The following is a 24,979-nucleotide window of genomic DNA, read 5'->3' on the forward strand; positions in this document are numbered from 1 at the left end:
AGAAGACGCTGAGACAAATGTTCGGATAAGATCAGGGACAAGCAGGTCCGGTCGTGAGACAGGCGGCAGCAGGGACGCGGCTGCTCCTGTACCTGGGGGTGCTGGACTCCCAAGTTTCCGTATCTCCCGTCTGATTGAATTCACTGCCTATGGGATCTTGCTTTACATTCCCCGAGTTACGCCGGAAAATTCTCTAATTGCCGGCGAAGCTTTACGCGCGATGACACAAACCCTCTCTTTCAAAAGACTCTGGGTATGAGTACTTCGTTTTAATTTAGGGCTGGAGAGCGTGCACGACCGGATTTTATTGGGTTTTATTTCCTAACTGAGAGAGGGGACGCTGAACATCGCTCCCAGGTGCAGACCGAGTCGATAGCGAGGGTTTGTTTGCGGCTTACAGTCTTTTCCAAGCAGGTTTAGAGCCAGGCTTCCTGTCACATGCTCCCAGTAATAGGATCCCTCTTCGCTGGCTCGCTCGCTCTCTCCCTCCCACTCCCCCAGGCTGTCCTTAGGTACAGCTGGAGTTAGGGATCAGAGGGCTGAGAGGTGACACCAAGCAACCAACCTGACCTCCCCAGCCTGACTGGTGCCTCTCCGCTACCTGCCCCGCACAGCCATCCCCTCGCTCCCTTGCTCTGCCGTCTCAGCGATGGGTTCCTGGGCAGACACGCTCGCCCTGTACATGAGATTCGGATGTATAGTCACCCTCGGGTGGGCAGAGTTGAACACCGGTGAGTCAATTCGCTACCGCGAATGCACGGTTTTAATTTAATCACGTCTCCCGGGTGCGGCGATTGTGTTCGGGGTAGGGAGCGTTGAAGCGGCTCGGTGGGACCGAGGACAGGGTCCCAGCTCGCAGACAGAAAGAGGCACCAAGTGTATGCAACCGTAACCTGGCGTGGGGGGGAGTCGGTCGCTCCGAATTGATCGCTCTCAGACTTTCAGGATAGTTTTGCTCCATCATTTGCGACTTTCACAAAACCGACTGTGATCTTTGTTAAATACTGAAATGCATAGGAGGATAAAGAGGTAAATGAAACAATGCAGAGCTACATATAAATGTACCTGTATAAGTAACTGCTTATGACATCTCTAAATACTTATTATATAAATGATTAATTGTGCAAACTAATTAAACGTACAAAGATAAGCAAATAGATAGATAAATAGATAACTGCTGTATATATGAGGCTAAATATGTCGGTTGACTGAAAGCCAGCTAGATATGTAGAAGATGGATAAGCGCATGGTGGAAATTGTCAGACGCCTGACAGATCCCGCAAGTAGCTGGTCAGTGCACAGCGATCAACGCATGGCCGGGCACAGGCGGCTCGATATTTCAGCCAAAGCTGACACTGGCAGCTTGTACAGGCCGCTAGGTTCGGTTCAGACCCTTGACCCGTCAGCGTTCCGCTGTGATAAAGAAATCACTTTTACTGACAGTCCATTCGAGACTGTCTTGAGTCCATGATTAGATTGGAAAGAGGTCAAATATGTGATAATAACTAATACCACAGCGTGTCTTCGAGCTAACGAACCGATTCTGATTTAAACCCGTCCCTGGAGAATGAGACGTTAGCGAGCTGCGATCTGGTGTGAATTTCCTCTACACGACCGGGAAATTTAGTTTTAACATCTTTTTAAGTTCTTTATTGGTTTTCATGGCGAAAGGAAAGCGTGCGAAGATTTAGCTCTGAAATCCTGCGCGCAGTTTAACGTGGCTCAGGAAACACAATCCATTTCTTATCCCTTATTGAAGCCCCTCACACATGACAAATGATCTGGAGTCCGAAGCCTTCGTCTCATTAAAATAAAACGGTTCATTTTTTATTCTCTCTGCCAAATGTAGCGCTATTAATTAAGGAGCCCCGCTTTCCACAAATCGTCACAGGCATTAGTTCCTCAATGCCACCATCTGCGGACCGACATCCGTATGGTCTCGGTGCTCCAAAATTCAGCCTCAAATCTGCTCCCTGACGCGGTGACTGCTAACCACAACCTGCTGCCCGCCCGCTCGACCCTTTACAGCAAAGCTGTCTCCCGAAAGCTGCGGTACTGTACCCAGAAATCCTGCTATAAATGCATAGCCTTCCAAAACGATAAGTCTCCAAAGTTAGGAATCAGCCCGTCCCGTAAGATTGTAAAACACGGGAGCAGAATTAGGTAATTCGGCCTATCGAGTCTGTTCCGCCATTCCATCATGGCTGATTTATTATCCCCCTCATCCCCAATCTCTTGTCTTCTCCCCGTAACCTTTGACGTTCTTACTAATCAAGGACCCTATTAAAGCGGGGGTGTTTAAAATTTACCAAATGACTTGCTCTCCACAACCGCTTGTGGCAATGAATTCCACAGATTCACCACCCTCTGGCTAAAGAAATTCCGCCTCACCTCCGTTCCAAAGGGATGTCCTACTATTTTGAGGCTGTGCCCCAGACTCACCCGCTATAGGAAACAATGTGCCTCGGCACATTGAAAATGAAGTAAGATTGGGGCAAGCATATATATTTAAAAAACTGCAGATCCGGGAATCTGAAGTAGAGAGTACAGTTGGCACTCAACAGGTCAGGCGGCATCGGTGGAGAGAGAAACAGCTTCCAGATCGAGACCCTTTGTTGGAGCGGTCTGGGGGAATATTGGGACTGGTAATTATAGGAAGAATCAGGACGTAGTCAGATTAACTGATACAACAGTTGTTTTCTTGTTGTGAGTTGTAACGTCACCTCCCAGCTCCGCAGGGTGCCCCAGAAGCGGAGGCTGATCCAGTCTTGAGCTTGAGTCGGTCGTTACGATTAGCATCCGAGTCGTGGGGACGAGAGGCAACAGGAAGGGTGAAGGCCAGCTAAGAACTGCCCCCCTCCACCTGTCACGGTCTGGCGATCCTGGTTGACCATTGCAGGTTTGTGGAGACACAAGAGGTTCTACAGATGCTGGAAGTCTTAAGCAACCTGCGCAAAATGGAACTCCGCAGGACGACGAAGGGAAATGAACAGTTGGCGTTTCTAGGCCCGGAACATCGACAGGTCATTTCCCTCTATAGATGCTGCCTGGCCTGCTGAGTTCCTCCAGCGTTGTGTGTGTGTGTGTTGCGGGATTGGGAAAGCCGGTTGGAAGGAATCCTATCGATGCTCACTCTCTACGTTTGCGCTGTGGAATGATGCACCGAGATCTGGTGTGTGGTACTGTATATCCATCGCTTCGGGAACAGAGGAGTGGGATAGCGCCGCAAATCTCCCTAGACAACATGACACCCTTTAAGGAGAGACAAGGGACTGCAAGATGCTGGAATCTGGAAGTCCTGTTGCCGGACTTCGTTCCGAAACATCTCCAGTTCCTTTTCTCCAACAGCTGATACGCAACCCGCAGAGTTTTTCAAGCGGAAAGTTCATTATCCCCTTTATTTTTACCACGGAGGTGATTACACATACACCCCCATACCACGGAGGTGATTACACATACACCCCCATAAACAAAGCACACGGCGCCCAAGGTGTTAATTTTCAACGCGGGAAAAATACGTTAAGACCTGGACACAGAAATAATATCGGCTGCAGTTTGGAAGGTGCTGACAGTTACACTGAGTTAATTTTATTAACCATACCTATGGACGGGAACGCTAGTCATTTCTTGGAGCGGCATGTCACAGTTAATAATCTGGATACGTAATTTCGTTCTTTTTGTACAATGCATGGGCATTGATTAATATTAGAAGAATTTGGAGTTTAAATATTACCACTGGAATTTAAGATAATCTGTGTATAAACATGATTGGTGTCACTGAGAAGAAAATAGAAGGCAAAATCCCTCTTGGGAAGGAGATCCCAAGGTGAAAGGTACATTCCTGCCCCACATCTCCTGAAGTAGTTCATTTACCAACTTCCATTAAGTTCTACCCTTGCAGAGGAAGTAGAGGATGGGCATTAAACACCGGTGCTAGATACCTTTTAATGTGAACAATGTACCTTTGAGATGCAATAGGCAAATATGTTTAATTTTCATCAAACTTGGTTGATAACTGGCTGACATTACATACAACTACCGCTGAGTGAAAACAACTTTGTGTGTGTGTGTGTGTGTGTGTGTGTGTGTGTGTGTGTGTGTGTGAGAGAGAGAGAGAGAGAGATCACCTGAAGTGATTTCAAGGCAGTAATGTAATCTTGTGGCTTCACAGCACGATTATAAACTGTTCAAGTCTTGCTCAGGAAATATGTCATGTCATTGCACCCTTCAATTAGACTAGAGCCTTGTAATTGTTGCCAGATATCCATTATTGACTACACACCACACACATATGGACCAACGAGTTACTTTTCATTTAACCCTCTCTTATCAGTGACCCGACTAAAGCTCTGGTTCAATGGCATAATAACGTTCAATATCTTTTCTTGTATCAGAAAACAATTTGGACTCAGGAAGGGCATTGTTGGAACATTGGCTAAACCACAAAAAACAAGAACTCCAACTGCAAATAAGGCAATTATCTGTCTACAGTAATAGGTATTTATGTAATGTTAGTGCTTGGTTAAAACAGATTTTTTTCCCAAACCAATTGTTGCTGCATAGGCATATAGGGTGACCATTCTTTGATGGTGCACTTTGCAAGAATGTTGGTTGAGGGAGGAATGCTGGTGGAGGATTCAAGCAAAGTGCTATGGGATAATCAGTGTTCTCGTGAGTAGGCAGTGTATCCAGTTCAACATATCACTCAGCAGAACAATCTCTCTCACTCCAGAATTGCTGCAATGGGTGCAGAAGCACTATTGGAGGAATTCAGACCCTAAGCATCTAAAGCCAATGAGCTTGCTAGCAACAGAGATAAGTCTACAATAATAGGTATGATTTAGGAGCATATTCAAGCCTATAACACACACACCATATTTAAATGTAATGTTAAAGCCTTATAAAACAATTCAGCCATCTGTTATTCCTTATATAATGCAAACATAGTTGTCATAGAACATGACGAGAGGGAAATCGATTGGAATATAATCTAATATTTGCTTACGTCACACTGATGAATATTTATTTGCTGGAGGCTTACAGGAAAGATACCTCTATTATGCACTTAAATTCACTCCCCGAGTGGTGTATGGAAGTCTTCCTTCTCTAAAAGCTCTTATGTGATCTACTCATGTATAAAGGAGCCTTGGCAATGGCTCGTGGCAGATAGATGTCATGACCACTCACTGACTTGTCATTTCTGCCTAAAAGAAAATTGTTGTACATTGCTTCGAAAGCCTGGGACTAGAGGCGCTCAAATTAAATTTAAAGTGATCCAAATTGCATAATGGATAAACAAGTAACATGAAGGAACATTTCTGCTGTAGGACAGAGAGTCGGATGGGAAAACACTTCAAATACAATCTCCTCAAATAGTTTATCCTTATATTCCAGACCAAAAAAAAAATCAGAACCAGGGCTACACTCATGAAGCCAGTATCTATGGCCTGTTTCTAATCACCTTCGAAGAGGTGTGGCGAACCTCCTTCTTGAACTTGTAGTTCCTCCGGTAAAGGTGCTCCCACAGTGTTGCCCAGTAGTTCCTGGATATATTCCATAGCGATGAAGGCCATAAGACCAGAAGACTTGGAGAAATTAAGTCATTTGGCCTGTCGAATCTGCTCCACTATTTCATTATGGAACATCCATTTCCCTCTTAACCCCATTCATCTGCCTTCATGCTGTAACCTTCCACGTCCTGACTAGTCAAGAAACTATCAACCTCCACCTGAAATACACCCAATGACTTGCCCTTCACAGCCACCCGTGGCAACGAATTCCACAGATTCCTGACCTCTGGCTAAAGAAATTCCTCCTCATCTCCATTCTAATTGGACGTCCCTCTATCCTGAGGCTGTGCCCTCTGGCTCTACACTCTCCCACCATGGGAAACAGCTTCTCCAGATCCACTCTACTTAAGCCTTTCAGTGTTTGATAGGATGAAGAAATGGTAACATATTTCCTGGCAGATCTGTGCACTATTTGGAGGAGTAGCTGCAGGTAGTGGTGTTCCCATGCATCTGTTACCCTTGTCCTTCATGGTGGTAGGAAGAAGAGGCCATGTGAAGGGCTTTTGGAATATTATATGCAAGTGACCATGGTGGACTTTGGTGCTCACTGCATCTGCTGTCCATCAGAGGTGGTTGATGAGTGCCAGATAAACTGTCTGCTTTGCTTGGTATGTCAAGCTTTTTGATTCTTGCTGAAGCTGCACTCTGCCAAGCAAAGCGTGGAGTCACCTTCCTGACTTGTGCCTTGCAGATGGTAGAAAAGAGATGCATCTTTTGCCATGGAGTACTCAGCCTCTGACCTGTTCCTCAGCTGTTTTCTTTATGAGGTTGGTCCATTTGTGTTTTCAGTCAACAGTGAGCCCTGGGTATAAGGGTATAGACAGTGGTGGACTTGCCGTGCATTGTTAAGAGTAGCTGAAAGCTTCTCTTTTGTTTGGAAGACCATAAGACCATAGGACATAGGAGAAGAATTAGGCCATTCAGCCCATCAGGACTGCACCACCATTTGATCATGGCTGATTTATTTTCCCTCTCAACCCCATTTCCTGCCTTCGTCTCATAACTTTTCTCACCCTTACTAGTCGAGAACTTAACTCATCTACTTTCAATATACCCATCAACTTGGAACTTCCCAGTCATCTGCAGCAATGAATTCCACAGATTCACCACCGTCTGGTGAATGAAAGTTCTCCTTATTACTGCTCTAAAATGAGGCTCTTCTACTGTGAGGCTGTGCCCTTTGGTCCAACAATCTTGCACTATTGGAAACATCCTCGCCACGTCCACTCAAACTAGACCTTTCATTATTTAGTACATTTGGAGCTTTCCACTCATTCTTCTAATCTCCAGCAAGTACAGGCCTGGAGCCATCAAATGCTCCTCATATGTTAACTCTTTCATTCCAGTGATCATTCGTGTAAATTTCCACTGGATTGACGCCAATGCCAGCACATCTTTTCTTAGATATGGGGCTGAAAACTGCTCACAATGCTTCAAATGTGGTCTGACCAATTCCTTATAAAGCCCAAGTATTACGTCCTTGCTTTTATATTCTTGTCCTCTAGAAATGAATTCCAACATTGCATTTGCCTTCCTCACAACCTGCAAGTTGTATCATAAAGATACTTGTCCCTAAAACCATCCATTCCATCATCCAGATATTAACATACACCATGAAAAGCAGCTGACCCAACACAGATCCCTGCAGAACACCACTAGTCACTGGCAACCAACCAGGAAAGGCCCTCTTTATTCCCACTCTTTGCCTTTTTGTCAGTCAGCCGCTTTCTGTCGATACTAATATCATTCCTGTAATATTATAGGCTCTTATCTTGTTTAGCAGCTCCAGTTCTCCAGAACCATTCCATAATCCAGTAATTCTTGAAATATCACTACTGTCTCCAAAATCTCTTCAGCTACCTCTTTCAGAAGCCTGGAGGGTAGTCAACTTGGTCCAGGTGACTTATCTGCCTTCAGACATTTTAGCTTCCCAAAGTCCTTCTCTTCAGTGATAATGACCACTCTCACTTTTGCCCCTGGCCTCTTAAATTTCTGACATGCTGTTGGTGTCTTCCACAGTGAGGAATGATGCAATTTCCTTATCCACCATTACGCCTCTCCAGCATCATATTTTAGTAGTCCAAGGTCCAGCCTTGCCTCCCTTACTCTTTACCTGAAAATACTTTTAGTATCTTCTTTTATATTATTGGCTAGCTTACCTTCATATCTTATCTTTTCTCTTCTTATTATTTTAGTTGTCTTGTGTAGGTTTTTTAAAAACTTCTCAATCCTATAGCTTTCCACTATTTTTTTTGCTACACTGCATGCCCTTCCCTTTTCTTTTATGTTGTCTTCGATTTCCCTTGTCTGTAACGGTTGCTTCATCCTCCCTTTAGGATGCTTCTTCTTTGGGATGAACCATTCCTGAATCTTTTGAATCACTCTCAGAAACTCCAGTCATTGCTACTCTACTGTCGTCCCTGCTAGTGTTCCCTTCCAATCAATGTTGGCCAGCTTCTGTCTCATGCGGTCATTGTCCAGCATCACTGTGACATGAGGATTACTTATCAATAATTAACCCATGCCCGAATGTTGTCTAGGTCTTTCTGCACACAGGGATGGACTGCTTCATTTTGCTGAAGATTGCAAATGGATTTGAGTATTACATAGTCATCAATGAACAGTGTGACTTTTAACGGCTGGACCTAGGATATTGCACAGAGGAACACTTGCAATGATATTCTGGAGCCCGCAACCACAGCAACTTTACTTCTTGTGAGCTGTGACTTATCACTAGAGTGTTTTCTCTTTCATGTCCATTGACTTCAGTTTACCAGGGCACAATGATGCCACACTTAGTTAAAGATGCCTTGATTCCACACTTTCAGAATTCAATTCATTGGTCTATGTTTGAACTAAGGCTGGCATAGTCTTGAACCTACCATTTCTGACAAAGCCCAAAGTGGGCATCACTGGGTAGATTGTTGATGAATAGGGTCTGCTTGATAGTACGTGTATATGACACCTTCCTTCACTTTGCTGATCATTGAATGTTGGCTGATTGGGCAGAAATTAGCCTGACTGATAAACCCCACTTTTTGATAGCCGGATATCCTTGGACTGATGCTAGCATTGTAACTGTATTTGAACTGCCTGGCTAGACGAGCAGTTTGTTCTGGAATTTTGAAATGTTAATGGGCTGCTTTTTGGTCTCACAGTCTTTGTTGTAGTAAACAATGTCAGTCATTTCTTGAAGTCGCACAGAATGACTTGCATGGAGATAGATTTCTGTGACAGTGAGGGAATCTCAGGAGAAAGCAAAAGTGGATAATTTATTGGTGTCCACCGGCTGAATAGAGCTGCAAATACTTCAGCATTAATATGCTGGACTCTGCCATTGAGGATTGGGGTGTTCTTGGAGCTTTCTCATTGCATGCATTTTAATTTCTACCACCATTCATGACTGGATGTGTGGACTGTAGACCTTTAATCTGATCCATTGATTGCGAGTTTGCTTGGCTCCGTCTATTCCATTCTTTGGTTTGTTTAACATGAATATAACCTGCATTGTATCACTTAGCTACGCCTGGTGCTGCTTTCAGCAAGCTCTTCGTCATCCCTCATTGAACCAGAGTTGGTCTTTTGTGACAGTAATGGCAGAGTGAGAGATACACTGGCCATTAGGTTACAGATTGCATGGTGCACACTTCTGCTGCCCTTGATGGTCCTTAGTACCTCATGAATCCTTGCTTTTGAGTCAGTTCTACATCTATCCCATTTGCAATGCCACACAACACAATAAAGGATGTCCTTAGTGTGAAGGCATCAATAATGAAACGACTCACCCTTTCAGCCAGGGGTTTTCAACCGTTTTTATGCCATGTGCCGATACCATCAAGCAAGGGGTTCACGGATCCCAGGTTGGGAACCCCAGCTTTAAACTGACGTCTTGGAGTTGGGTTTTTGACTCAAGCTGAGAGAACTCTAGAGAGCTGGTCTTGACTTTTGCCTTTGATAGAAATAGCTGGGATTGGACAGGCTGCCTTTCACACACACACACATGAATCAGGTGCATGGTCCATTACCACCAATAATAAAGCCTGCATCAGCCTTGCACTTGATCCACCATCACCCATTATATTTCACTTGCTAAGTTCTGTGCATTATGTGAGCATCAACATTCAGCCCTATATTGGCCAATGTATATTCCATGTTAAATACCCTGCATTGAGTGGGATCTGATCCAATATTGTCAATTGCTAACTTGTGGTAAATATCCTTCTTAATTAAGCACCCAAGTCACCATCAGAGATTATATACCCTATTCTACGAGCACTGGGTCCTCGACTGACTATTTGATATCCCATGTTAAATGTGGGCCTGGCATACCTTTGGTTGTTACATATTGCATTTTAAATGGCAGTCCTCTATCACCCAGAGGACATATTACATGGTTTCCCAAATCCTTGATAGCCATTGCATAGATTTATTTGAACTAGCAATCACTCCTGCATTCACCTTCTGTACCTTAACAAGCAAGTGAGGTTTTATTATTGCAGATAACTTTCCATTTGTAAAGGATTAACTAAATTGTGGATTGTGCTCTCAGATGCTAGAATCCATGGGTGCCACTATAGCATAGTGATTAGCACAAAACTATTACACTATTTGGAGGAGTTCAGAGTTCAATTCTGACATCATCTGTATGTCCTCCCCCGTGGAATGTGTGAATTTTCTACGGGTGCTCCACTTTCCTCCCACAGTCCAAAGATGTTCTGGTCATTAGGTTAATTGGTCATTGGAAATTGTCCCATGACTTAGGCAAGGGTTAAGTTGGGAATCGTCGCAGCTCAAAGGGTGGGAAGGGCCTGTTCCACATCGTATCTTAATAAATAAGTAAATAAATAAATCTTACACGGTCTACTTTCTGACTTCAAAGGAAAAATACTGCTGTTTGAATCCAGCCGATGACAGTGCCTTATGAATGGCTGTTATTTTTTCAATACCACAATCAGTGTTCTACTGCTGCAAATCACATTTTTAAAAAAGGATTTTCCAGTAATTTCATTTCAAATACAAGTACTGTAGATGCGGTAAATTGGAAAATGCTAGGAATACTTAATTGACCTTCTATGAAGGTAAACAATATGAGTGTTTCAAGTTCAGGTTCATATTTAATCATCATTCAACCATGCATGAATATATCCAAACAAAAAAGCATTCTTCCGGGGCCATGGTGCAAAACACATTACCAACAGCGCACAGTGCACGGCATGCATATGGTCATGATAGCAGAAAACATACTGTAGCAAAAAAAATATGCAGTCCAAGTCCCTGAATGGCATGATGGTGCATGGAATGTTGTTCTGGTCCAGTTTGTTTTCCATCAGGCAAGCACTGGAGAGCAGCACCGAGCAAACACTGGAGAGCAGCACCGAGCGAACACTAGAGAGCAGCACTGCTGGGAGGGTCCCAACCCAGCATGGACTCCAGCGCACCCACAGAGGTCTCTGCTCTCTCTTATATCACCTCAGTGTCTTCTCTCCTGGACAGCTGCAACAGGCGACTCTGCTGCCTGAGGGCCTAGACATTGCCACAACCGAGGCAGCACAGTTCCCCCGCAGTCACATTTGCAAATGAGGCAGTGAACTGGATTTGTAGTATTCTACATTACCAATATCCAGCAGGGTCTTGCGATCACAAGAAAAACATCCAAGGCAATCACTCGCACCTTATTTTTTTTGTATCATGCACTAGCCTGCCATGACTACAGAACGCAAAAAGTCCAGGAGACAAGGTGACAATGGTATATAGTCAGTCCAGCTCTGTTGCTGTCAGGCAACTTGCTGATGGGGTAGACCTTCAGAACTTGATGTTCTTGATAACCAGCTGTGTCTTCTGATCACACAAAAAAAGACATAAACGACAGATAATTATACCTTTAGTTGGACCCGGAGTGCCCACTGTGACTGAGAGTGCCACCACCTTACCAGCCCTTTCAGGATACTGACTTATCATTTGAACAGAGCTACCTGTTTAAAATTGAAAGGGAAACTGTGCGCAAGACAGGATCGTTGTTACAGGATGGTAATTGAACCTGATTAGAGAACTTATTCATTTAGGCAATGACCCCAGGGAGCAATGAAAGCAAAAAATCTAAATGCATTTTTTTCTTAAATGCAGTTATATTAATCCCAAAAAGTACCTGAACAGGGTAAGATTGTCAGGGTACATTCCCAGCTATCCATATGTTCCATTTTTTTCTCTTTATGTCTCTTCATGTCATATGAAAAACAATAACCACAATCCCTGCACATATCGGGAACTTGTACAAAACCCTTCAAGTTTCCTCTTTGGCTACTGATGCTGGAAATCTGTTCCATATGTTGCTCACCCTTCTGCAATCTTGTTTATTTACATTAGGCTCCATTATCTTCAATGTATGCTGCTAGTTCTGAAGTTTCTGAAGAACGGAGCTCCAAGCATGCTGAACCACTTCATAACTTTAAAAGAACCTAATTAAATCTTCTCTTCAACTTCTCAAACAGGCAAGTCCAAGGAAACAGACCACGCAAACTAGAAATTGGAGTAGAATGTTTCAGCCTAAAATCCAGCACGACTTAATTCCATTCATTTGCTAATTGTGGTCAAATAGACCACCATGCTAGTTAATGTGGAAATGAGAGCAAAGAATGTTAAAGGTTCAGGATGAAAGCTTGTTGGTAGGATGAAACTTGTGGGGCTTAAGGCAGGTTATATTTATGTGAGATCTGTCTGATTTAGGAGGGACATTAATGCCACTGAATAAGAGATATTCCCTTCCCACATTAACTTTTTTCATGCTGTAGTTACTGAAGCCTAGTGATTGAATCAGATGTTGGCATTGGTGGTGGAGCCATCTGTTATTACCCTTCCTTAACTTTCCTTCAGAATATGGCGTTCAGCCGATTTCTGTGCTGTAGTCTGGTGTGCTACATAACATAAAAGGACAAAGTGATTCCAAAGTTGCCCCCAGAGTTCGCAGTTTAAATGAAATACATAAAATGTACAATCTTTGCTCTCATTGTTAATGATGCTATTTTTCAGATTGCAGCCTTGGAATTGCTCCCAGCTATCCATTACACTCTATGAACTGAAATACCTCATAAGTATATTAGGCAATGTTGTAATGATCGAAGGCATAATGAGCCAAATGCTTCTAAAGATGAACTAAATTACAAGTTGGCTAACATTGGCTTTCATGCTAGCTTCCATTGATTAGTGCAATATTTACTACTGACTGTGGTTGTTGATTAATTAATTGTTATCTAGGCACATTATCAGGCCCTTATTAATCTAGACCTTTTCTCCCTCAACTTCATTGGGTTTGTCCTCAGGAACTGTTCTTCCCCAAATCCAACAGGCTCATAGATTCTTGTCGAATGTCAAACTGATTGCCAGCAAGTTTCCATATAAGAATTGGAAAAACATTGCTTCCATCTTTATTTCAATGCGTTTTGTACCATGGAGGCTCTCTTTTCAAAAATAAAACCGTCCCAATCATTAGCAGAGGACACTTGACCAATAAAACAACCGTTCTCGTAGAATCCCCTACAACCTGATATTTTACTAAAGTACCAGTTAAGAACTAATATAATTAGTTGGCTATTTTATTCATCTTGAACTGTTAGGACTTTAAATACTTAAATAGAAATTATAGACATTTATCTTTGCACTGCCCTGAAACACAATATGATGCGCTTAAAACAAAATCATAGAAGGTGGGTATAATACTTAAAATGGTTAAAAGGAGTTGATAATGGAGGTATGGAATAACCTTTTCATAGGGTAATGAAGCACAAAGGAAGAACTAGGATTGAGGGGCCAAATGGCCTGCTCTGATCTCTATGTTGCAGCCGGTCAGGGCAAGGTTATTTATTTTCTCAGACTTGAAGTTAACGAAAGGGAGCGAAAGTTGTACTGAAAATGGGCTTGAGGGTTTTGAGTGCAGGCGGGGAGGGGAGGTGGTGCAATATTTCATCGGTGCAATATTTCATCAGTCCAACACATGCGGCAGTGAGCTTACAGTCTTTCTTGTGATAAGAAAGTGGAAATATGAATAGCTGACTACCAGAGAAAGGATGTGGCAGGTTTTTAAGAAAAAAATTGCTATTTGCATTACTGGTACTTTTTTGACCTTACTGTTATTGATACTAACACTTGGACGTATGTTCTGCAGGTAGGTGGATTTGGGAATGATGAAAGATGAAATGCTATAAAAATGTCAATGGTTTAGGTGGTATCTTTCAATGTGTTACTGCGTTAGTGGGGAGGTGCATTTCTGGGACGGTCACGCTTGCGACACCTGTTATTCAAAGTTTGAAACTCAAAGTAAAATTTTTATCAGAGTACATGCATGACACCACATACAACCCTGAGATTCTTTTTTTGTGGGCATACTTAGCAAATCTATAGAACAGTAACTGTAAACAGGATCAATGGACAACAAACTGTGGAAATGCAGACATAAATAAATAGCAATAAATAACAAGCTTAAAATAATAATATAACAATATAACAGAGTCCTTAAATGAGTGTAGTTATCTTCTTTTGGTCAAGATCCTGATGGTTGTGGAGTAGTAACTATTCTTGAACTTGGTGGTGCGAGTTCCAAGGCACCTGTACCTTCTGCCTGACACCAGCAGCGAGAAGAGAGCATGGTCTGGGTGGTGAGGATCTTTGATGATGGATGCTGCTTTTCTATGGCAATGTTTCATGTAGGTGTGCTCAATGGTTGGGAGGGTTTTGCCCGTGATGTCCTGGGCTGAATCCACTGCCTTTTGTAGGATTTTCCGCTCAGAGACATTGCTGTCCCATTCCAGGCCAAAATGCAGCCAGTCAGTGCACTTCCACCATGCATTTATAGAAGTTTGCAAGGCTTTTAATGACATGCCAAATCTCTGCAGACTCCTGAGGAAGTAGAGGAACTGTTATGCTTTCTTTGCAATTATATTTATATGACGGGTCTAGGGCAGGTCCTCTGTGATAGTGACACCCAGGAATTCAAAGCTACTGACCCCATCTATCTCTGATCCTCATGGACCTCTGGTTTCCCTCTCCTGAAGTCTTCCTTGGTTTTGTATGGACAGAGAATGAGTGTCTCCTCAACATGCTTGAACAGGAGGTTCAGGAGACTTGGGGCATTACACTGGGTTATACTAGACAGTTGGACCTGAATGCCAGGCTTTGGCCGCTGGTTCAACTCTATCCTCAACTTCTTTATCATGGGAGTTTCTTGAAGATACCTAGAGGATCTTGCAGTTGCTAGATGATAATGTACAAAGCTTTCTTATCACGGCTACCAGCTTGTGATGAGTGTAGTGGGAATGAAGAAGTTCTTGGATTTGTGACCAGGTCAGTGGAAGTGTAGTGTACCTCTAACTGCACACATTGGGCAACCTGAGAGTGCTTCTCCCCTCCATGAACTGTCCTCCCAATATAAGAATCCGCACATTCACTCGCGACTCCCTGGCCACCGCCAAACCCTTGACTTGTGACTGTCCACCCTCTGTCCTTCTGCTCACACCAGAAGATAGATGTAGCAAATACTATTTTCAGACAAACCTTAAAACATGGCTGATGATGGATAATTTTACTTAATTATTTATTTAAAAAATTTTTGAGATACTGCATGGAACAGGCCCTTCAGGCCCACTGTGCCATGCTGCCCAGCAACTCACCTGTTTAACTCTCGCCTAAGCACAGGACAATTTACAATGACCAATTAACCTACTAACTAGGACTTCTTTGGACTGTGGAAGGAAACAGGAGCACCTGAAGGAAACACATGCGATCACAGGGAGAATGTTCCAGAAAGCGCCAGAATCGAACTCTAAACTCCAAAGCCCTGGGCTGCAATAGAATCATGCTAACGGCCCCACAGGAGAGATACAAGCAAAACTGATGCTGGCAAGCAAGCTATTGGCTCTTTAATGTCCCATGACGAAAGTGGAGGCATCATTCAGAAGACGCCAGCTTGGGTTTCATACAGGAAGTACAGGGCACAGTTGTCCTGGATGAGGACGATGAACTCCGGGAACAGTGGAGAAATAGCAATCGGTGTGCACACATTAGAATGAGGTGGGTTCCAACTCCCAAACCCTGTTCCCTGTCAAAAGCCAGTCCTGCAGGTGGCCGTGCATGGCTCACACGAGCCCCTATTACACAATGTCAATGCACATCTCAAGGGAGTTGGGGAAGTAAAGTGTGATCTGTATCGAATGAGTTTAAAGCTGCTGCCTGGTGGTTGGCATAGATGCTGTGGGGCTGAGAGACGTTTTGCTGTGCTGTGGTACCATGACAAAGACACGTTCTTCTGATCTCTTGGCAACCCCGCACCGTGGGGCCCTGGATGCACATCTTATGTCTTCTGTTGCTATTTCTTGGAGGATACAGCACGTTGGAGGTCCCTGAGATGTGGCACCGTTGAGCAGCCCATAGTCCTGCTGTCACACGGCAGTCTCTTCTCTGCCAGCTGCTCTTATTCACTTGTGACATCGCGTGAAAGCCAATCTCGCTGTACTTCCCACTGCCGTCTGTAAGGAGTTCGTACGTTCTCCCCGCACCCACGTGGGCTTCCTCCGGGTGCTCTGGCTTCAGCCCACAGCCCTAAGGCATACCAGTTGGTAGGTTAATTAGTCATTGTAAATTGTCCCAGATTAGGCCAGGGTTAAATCAACGGCTTCTGGGCCCATCAGCTCAAAGGGCCATGCTGTATTTCTATAAATATATACAATAAATCCAGCAAAGTTCAAAGTTCAAAGTAAATTTATTATCAAAGTACATATATGTCACCACATGCTACCTTGAGATTCATTTACTTGCAGGCATTTACAAAAAAATGAAGAAGTACAATCGAATCTGCCAGCAAAGGTGGTGGTGGCGGATACGACAGGGTCTTTTAAGAGACTCTTAGGTACATAGAGCTTAGAGAAATAGAGAGCTGTGCAGTAGGGAAATTCTAGGCAGCTTCCAGAGTAGGTTACATGGTTGGCACAACATTGTGGGCCGAAGGGCCTGTGATGTGCTACAGATTTTCTATGTTTCTATGAATTTAAATATGATAAAATACAAGAGGAGAAGATGGCGGCGTGTCGGCAGTGCGCGCGGCCTCTCCAGTGAACGATATCTGTAATCTGTCAAGTAGGGGACCGTGCACAATTCTGATTTGATGGAGACGGACGTGAGAGTATGGAGGAACATCTGGAAAACTTCTGAAATGCCCGCTTCGCTGCCGCTGCTACTGTGTGGTCCGGAATCTCCGGAGGGGAAGGCCCCGAATCCTTGGCTTTGCGTGTTTCAGCGGCCGGGGCGAGGTCGAAGGTGCTCGGCAGAGGATGGCGCTCGGGAGGCAGTATCGGAGGGGCTGGTCGGAGGCCCGAAGTTTTCGGACGGATAGACTCAGTGTTGGCTGTGGTTAGCTGCTTCCAAGGCATCGGCAAGTTTGCGGAGCCTGGAGGTTTATGGCAGGGAGTTTCTCCCTTTTGCTGCCTGCTATCGGGGACTCGGGAGCCGATCGACTCGGGGACTTTGAGACTTTTTTTTACAGTGCCCTTGGTTTGTTCTTCATCAAATTATGGTATTGCTTTGCACTGCTGTAACTATATGTTATAATGATGTGGTTCTGTCAGTGTTAGTCTTTGGTTTGTCCTGTTTTTCTGTGATATCACTCTGGAGAAACATTGTATCATTTCGTAATGCATGTATGCATTTCTAAATGACAATAAAAGAGGACTGAGTGTTCTCATAATCTAAAAAAAATTCTATAAATAACAAAGACTGGTAGACAATTGTTATGCATACGAAGACGATAGCTCTAGAAAGTGAGATAGGCTGTGGGAGTCAGTTCAGCATTGCGGTGAGTGAATGATTAATAATTCGTGCTGGTTCACGAGTCTGATGGTTGCAGGGTATTAATTGTTCTTGAACCTACTGGTGTGGGACCTGAGGCTCCTGTACCTCCTGCCCAGTGGTAGTAGCGAGGAGAGAGCATGATCCGGATGATGGGGGTTCTTGATGATGGATGCTGCTTTTTTTATTGTGGCTGCACTCCTTGTGACCGTGCTTAGTGATGGGGAGAGCTTTGCCTGTGATGGACTGGGCCGTGTCCACAACTTCGTGTAGACCTTTACGTTCAGGTATCGGAGATGCTGTAACATAGGCATGAATCTTGCAGCTTAGGAAATACTTAGCTTTCTGGACAGCTGAAGGCCCGCTCTGAGATAAATGGCTTGAATTAGAGCTGCCAAGGTAAGGATGCTTAAAGGTGTCTTAGTGCCCATGGTTATTAATCATTCCGCGCTGACTTGGTTCCTGTAATTCAACATTGCACACAGCATGTCCGAATAACAGTGGGATATGTCATCTGCTAATGATGGGGCCCCATATCCCTATTTCCTATGGGGATTCATCGCAATGCCTCTAAGCGTGTGAGATGATAAATGTGGATTCTCTGTCCTTCCTCGGTGCTCTGCGCTCTCTTCTGCAGTGAGGGTAAGAAGACACCCATGAGTGAGATTAATGTGCTTCATGGATGAATGGAGAATATTTGACAAGGATGACTGTGAGAGAGAGAGAGAGGCATAACATTGCATGAAGAGAGGATTAGTATTTCCCAAGGGAAACGGGAAAGAATTGTGTTCAGTTCTGGTCGCCTCATTATCAGAAGGATATGGAAGCTTTAGAGAGGGTGCAGAGGAGATTTACCAGGATGCAGCCTGGAGTAGAGAGCATGTCTTATGAGAATAGGTTGATTGAGCTCGGGCTTTTCTCTTTGGAGTGAAGGAGGATGAAAGGTGACCTGGTAGAGGTGTACAAGATGATAAGAGACATGGATAGAGTGGACAGCCAAGACTTTCTCCCCCCAGGTTGCAAATGGCTATTACAAGGGTCATAATTTTAAGGTGATTGGAGGAAGGCATAGGGAGGATGTCAGAGGTTGTATTTTTTTTACACAGAAATTAGTAGGTGCGTGAAATGAGCTGCTAGGGCTGGCAACAGAGGCAGAGACATTAGAGACATATAAGAAACTTTTACATAGGCGTATGGGCAAAAGATCAATGGAGGGGAGTGTTAGATTGGTCTAAGAGTGGATTAAAAGTATGGCACAACATTGTGGGCCAAAGGACCTGTACTGTTCAGTGTTCTAAAGTGACAAAGGGGCACATGGACCTGCAAAGTGATTGTGCGGAGTAATGAGAATCTAAGAACATAGCAGCCCAATTAGACCTCTCGTCCCTTCAAGCCTGTTCCTGCCTCTCTATTGCTGAACTGTCCCAGGCCTCAGTCCCTGCTTTGTGCCAGTTCCCCGTAGCCTCCAGTTCTCCAATCTTCCAAAGACTGATCCACCTCCTCTTTAAACACCCCAAGAATCAGCCCTCCTTGGGGCTGAGAATTCATGAAGAAGTTCTTGTGTGCCCCATATTTAAATAGCTGTACCCTAGTCTTCTAACCATCACCCCTCATTTGAGGTGGAAAGTATCTCATTGTCTGCCCTGTCATTTCCCCTTCTGAACCTTTGGTGTTTTGTGGAACCACCTTAAGGTCCAAAGAAGATGCAATGCTGTGCAAAATCTTAAAAACCCTTGATTTTAATATGGTTTCAGATGGTGTGGGCTCCACAGATCCCTGATCTCAACATTGGATTACCAGGAGGGACAGGAGCAGACGAGACAGCCAAAGTCTGCACAAGAACTGTGGCTTTCTTCAAGGTTCTTGGTACAACCGACCAGCCAACTTTTTATAAGACTATATGATAGTGTACTTAAGAGAACTGATCCAGTTTCAAAGGCACACCAAGTATTGATTTGATTTAGTTTCTTTACTGTCTGCTGTTCTTTATAGTAAACTGTGTGATATTTAGGAACTTTTCATTTCATTATTTTTGAAATCATCTTCACGTGTCAGAATTTTCTTTTTACATGTGCCTAAGAGTTTTGCATAGTACTGTAGATCTACTTTCTTCAGCTGGCCAGCCCAGGAGTTAACTGAGTGAATCTTTTTGGATCTGCTTCCAATGGAGATAAACCTTTTTTTTAAATTAGCAAAATTATGCCTGCAGTTCCAGGTGTGGCCTTAGTTCCACGCAGCAGAACTATAACAGTGCATCCCTATTTCTAAACCCCATCCCTCTATCAACAAAGGCCAATATGTCCTTTTCGTTCCTAAGCACTTGCTGCACCTGTCTGCTAACTTCTTGTGATTTGTGCAGAAGGACACCCAGATCCTCTATACTTTACTCATTTTCTACTGTTGTCTCTGTTTAGATAAAAATCTGCCTTTAACTTCCTCTTAGCAAAGTACGTGACCTCACACTTTTACACAAGAGGTCATTAAATGCTTCCAGCACTGAATGCAGAACCAAGGGGCAGAGCTGCTGTACAGTAGTATTCCCCCACCATCTTCCTCACCTCTCATTAGAGGGACTGTAATGTATCCGTGGGCCCTTGAAGATGGAAGTATGAAATCAAAGGGGAAATCACTAATTTAAGAGGCAGTGTACACTTTGCCATCTGTGCTCAAGTTGCAGCTCTACACTCAACCAAATGTCGCTTTTAAATATCATGGGGCTAATATTGAGTCAAACCATTCTCATCCATCATAATCAAACAAACTGGTCAGAAAACCAAGCACTGATATGAGAAGTACTGTAGCTAGTTTGTAAAGCCAATCTCATGTATTCACCAGAGACCTCCAGGTCCTTTGCACACACCGCCCCAGTACTCCAACGTATGCTAATAGAGAAGGCTGTTCGTGTTCCAAACCAGAAAATGATTGGCTCTTCAACATTAATAGTCTTTTGGCTTTATAAGCACAAAATAACTACCACAAAAATCAATAAAACAAGGGTATTATGAGAATCTGTGCTGTTTTCTCTCTTGACTAGGCACATAACTCCAATTAATATAACTTAGACTTATTGATATTATCATCTTGTGGGTAGTTAATGGAGCACTGCAGGTTACAGTATTAGCAGAATAAAGTGATTATGGCTCTTCAAGGGGTTTGTGAGCTCCAGTTATACATACATTTGTCAGTACTTCAATGATAACAAATTGTGTTTAAATGGATCTATAAGAACAGAATGGGTGAATCATTTGGATGTGTGCAGGTTCAGAAGAACAGGGGGAGGGGCATGAGGCAAATCGACAAGTGATGGTTTTGGCGAGGACTCTGTGATTGTAGGGAAAGGGAAGATTGAGGAGATTACAGAATAAGCTCTGGAAAACAGCCATCAACGTTGGCTGTAGACAGATGCTCAGTATTGGAATTCCGCTTGCTATTGTGCACAATGTATATTCAGTTAAAACATTCTCCACTGCCTGACTTCTGTTGGTGTGGAACTGCCACCAGGAGCTCAGCGTATTCCTTTCCCACTCACCTTTGCACAAAGACTTTATTCAACGTCCTCCACTTTTACCTCTCTTTACACAACCTTGCATATAAAGAGATGTAGAACTCCAAACTGTCGTGGAAACATTGTGGATGCACAGTAGAAAGTAAAAGCCCAAGGCTTTGAAGTGGGCACTCTGAATATTTTGTGTTTATATTTGTTTCAAATTAAATGACATTTTACTTTGTAAAGTATCTATTTTCCCTTCATCAATTTCTCCATTTCCCTACATACCTGAAGTTGTTTGCTGTCTCACTCACAAGGGAGCCTGCATTTGTATTGTACTTTTATTAATTAAAATTTGACACACACACCTTACAAATAGAAAGATCCCAACAGTAAGTGAAAATTTTAAAATAAAAACATAGATTCTAGAAATAGAAAGTGCTATATGCACTCAGTATGTCAGGCAGCATCTGCGGAGAGAGGAAGCATAAACATTTCAGGTAAGGGACAATTTGTTAGAAATGGATGTTAGTTCTGTTGAAGGCTCCTGAACCTGAACCATTAACCTGGTTTCTCTTTTCTTTGTTTCCCTGGCCTGCTGAGTGTTTCCACTATCGTGTAAAGGTATATACCGTAGCAGCTTAAGACAGCATCTGTGAAGAGAAAGATAAAATTCATGTTTCAGATCAATGACTTTTCGTCTAGTATAACAGCTGTGTAAAAGGGGTAGATTTTTATGATCGACTTTAAGAAGGAGGGAGATATGGGGAGCTTTAGGGATGAAATTCCTGAGCCTAGGACCTATAAAAATTCAGCTGTAGGGCAGTAGAGCAGAAATGGATAAGGGCTGCAGAGATATGGAAGGAAATGAGGAGAGAGGAAGCCATGTAGGGATTAGAACTCATGGTGAGAATTTGGATATCTTGCGATTACTGTGTTGGGAGCCAATGTAGACAAGTCAGCAAAGGGGCGAGTTGTCAACAGAAAAGTACGTATTAGGATTTGTTCAACAGGGAAAATTCTTGCATAAAGTTTTATTTGTGGATAGGTGAATGTAATATGATTCACACCTACAAGCATTTGACAAACATTTTGAATTGTGGCCACTGATCTGTAGAACGGAAATTGTTCCAGTGACTTGGTCACCATCTGCTTACTTGCATAAATGACAAACACACCTGGCGAATCCCAGCTATTGTGTATAAGCTAGTTTTTAGGCTGTGTTACAGCGGAGCCCAGATTTCTTATTTAGATATTAAGAAGGATCAACAAAAGCTGCGGCTTTGTAAGATTGACAATTTGCAGAATTTAAGGCATCCGTTAGTCATGCGAGACCATGGATCTGCGCCTGGAAAGCCTTCGCTCTCCAGGGCGCAGGCCTGGGCAAGGTTGTATGGAAGACCAGCAGTTGCCCATGCTGCAAGTCTCCCCTCTCCACGACACCGAAGTTGTCCAAGGGAAGGGCATTAGGACCCATACAGCTTGGCACCGGTGTCGTTGCAGAGCACTGTGTGATTAAGTGCCTTGCTCAAGGACACAACACGCTGCCTCGGTTGGGGCTCGAACTCACAACCTTCAGATCGCTAGTCGAGTGCCTTAACCACTTGGCCACGTGGTTAAGGCATTCGGCCAGAATCAGAGTCATAGTCAGATTTATTATCACTGACATATGTCATGAAATTCATTGCTTTTCAGCAAAAGTACAGTGCAATACATAAAAAACTATAAATTATAATTAAGTATTATGTACAAAAATTAAATTAAACAAGTACTGCAAAAAGAGACCAAAAATAGAGAGGTGTTGTTCATGGGTTGGTTCATTGTCCATTTAGAAATCTGATGGTTGGGGGCGGGGGACAGTGGAGAAGCTGTCCCTTAAACATTGAGTGTCTCCTCAGGCTCCTGTACTGCCTCCCTGATGGTAGCAATAAGAAGAGAGCTTATTCTGAATGATGGGGTGTCATTAATGTTGGATGCCAGCTTTTTGAGGCATCGACTTTTGAAGATGTCTTCGGTACTGGGGAGGCCAGTGCCCACGATGGAGCTGGCTGAGTTTACAACTCTCTGAGCTTTTTCCAGTCCTGTGCAGTGGCCCCTCCACAGTAGACAATGACACAACCAGTAGGAGTGCTATCCCTATTGTACTTCTGTTGACATTTGCTGGAGTCTTTGGTGACACACCAAACCTCCTCAAACGCCTAATGAAATAATACCACTGGCATGCATTTTTCATAATTGCATCAATATGTTGTGCCCAGGTTCAGCCTGTCTACTCCTGACCCTACGATGAGGATTGCTGTGTATTAATGGCCTCTGCTTCTCTTTTGTATTCTTGTCCCAGACATCAATGCAGAGTGCTGCTTACTCACGCCCTCATATACTGACACTTTCTCCCTGCTTCTGTTCCTCATTGTTATTCTCTGTCACAGGGTCACAGAGAGATTTACTCGCTGAATCTGCTCTGACCAAAAAGCGTCCATTTTTTATGTTGATCTTACCCTATCCCATTTATTCTCCACTTACTCACTTACTGCCTGTTACGCCGCTGACGTTTAGGGCAGCAATGAAGGTCCTCCATCTCTGCCTGTCCTTGGCCATCTCCTCTATTGTGCCTCAGGTGTGGTTCAGGGTCCTCAGCTGCATGCAGATATCGAAGGATTTTTCATTGCTGTTTCCGTAACAATTTTTTTTGACCAGTCAGGGTTGTTAGCTCTGAGCTGAACCCCCAAACCTGGAGGACTGGTGGGTCACTATTAGTCTGGCCTCTACCAGTTGACCTCTTATTCTCCACCCAGTGCCATCAACTCCTCACGGATTTTACCACTCACCTACGTACGACAGTAGTTAGTTAATGAACCAACCTGTGTGCCTTTGGGATGTGGGAAGAAAGTGGGGCATCTGGCAGAAACCCATGCAGTGACCAGGAGAATGGGGAGAGTGCAGATGATCGTGGAGGTCAGGAATGAACTCTGATCTCCTGACTCCGAAGCAACCACTTTACCAGCTGCGCCCCTTTGTCGCCCTGTCAAGAGAGGAGAAAGAAGGGCAGTGAAGAGGCAGTGAAATTGGTGCAGGTGGACACGGTCAGGGATTGTCGGACTGGGGAAAATGGTGGGCTGTGGTTCTGGGATGTCAGCCCACTGTCTATCCCCCCTCTACCAGTAATGGGGATGTTAACTGGTTGCAACAGATAGAAGGCTAGGACTACGTGCGTGAAAGGGCGTGAGGCAGCCCACCCCTCTGGGCTGCCAGTGCTTCACTCCCTAATCCTCGCTACATAATGGTGACTGATGATTTAATAACAGCAGCTGGTTCTCAACAGTACCCGAGGGACAACCACATTACTGGCAGGTCCAAAATGTTTTGAAAATGAAGCATGTTTACGTAGCTTAAGAAACAAATATGCCTGCTGCCTTTTGGAATTACCACAATGAACAGAAAGTCAATATTACTTTTCCGCAGCCTTGTCTGTCTTGTTTGCACCCTGGCCACAATTTTTTGAAGCCTATCCTGCAATTTGGCAGGGCTCTACGTACAATTATGCACCATGTACCTGGCTCTTGTGCTGATTGATCTGGAGTATGAGCTGTAATTGAAATGTTGGTGTGGTATGTGAGTGGTATGATTGCAGAAAGGGGAGGGCTAGTTAGAAGATGGTCAGAAGTCATGTTGCTTGCCTGTGCTACACACATCACTTAATTTCCAAGCTCCTTCACTCACCCTTTGCAACACAATAAATACAGTCTTCTTCAGAACTCTGAAATTTGAAAAAGCTTTTGAGGAATTACTTTGTCGATTATGATCAGTGTGCAACTTTGTAAAATAGCTGTTTTTCTGAATGAGCTATTTCCAGCATACCTGAATTGTCATAGAGCCATAGCTTTATAAGCAGTAAGCTACTCTCAGTGCCCACTTTAATAGGTACAGGAGGTACCTAACAAAGTGGCCGCTGAGTACATGTTTGTGGTCTTCTCCTGCTGTAGCCTATCCGCTTCAAGGTTCAATGTGTTATGTGTTCAGAGATGCTCTTCTGTACACCAGTGTTGTAACATATGATTATCTGAATTACTGACGCTTCCTGTTAGCTTGAACC

At 43.7% G+C, this 24,979-nt stretch overlaps 1 protein-coding gene across 3 annotated transcripts in view; it reads left to right on the plus strand.

Annotated features, from left to right (window-relative positions):
• Nucleotides 1–480: 480 nt before the first annotated feature.
• kremen1 (kringle containing transmembrane protein 1) overlaps nt 481–24,979 on the plus strand; it is a 225,732-nt gene continuing 201,233 nt past the window's right edge. For 2 of the 3 annotated variants that reach the window (XM_072247519.1, XM_072247520.1), the window contains exon 1: nt 481–731. In XM_072247519.1, the coding sequence (XP_072103620.1) occupies nt 650–731 (82 nt within the window). In that variant the 5' untranslated portion in view covers nt 481–649. Of the gene's footprint in view, nt 732–19,153; nt 19,266–24,979 lie in introns of all 3 variants that reach the window. The other variant, XM_072247518.1, reaches the window with a different exon arrangement.

The sequence above is a fragment of the Mobula birostris genome, chromosome 31, assembly GCF_030028105.1.
Source record: "Mobula birostris isolate sMobBir1 chromosome 31, sMobBir1.hap1, whole genome shotgun sequence".
Taxonomy (NCBI): domain Eukaryota; kingdom Metazoa; phylum Chordata; class Chondrichthyes; order Myliobatiformes; family Myliobatidae; genus Mobula; species Mobula birostris.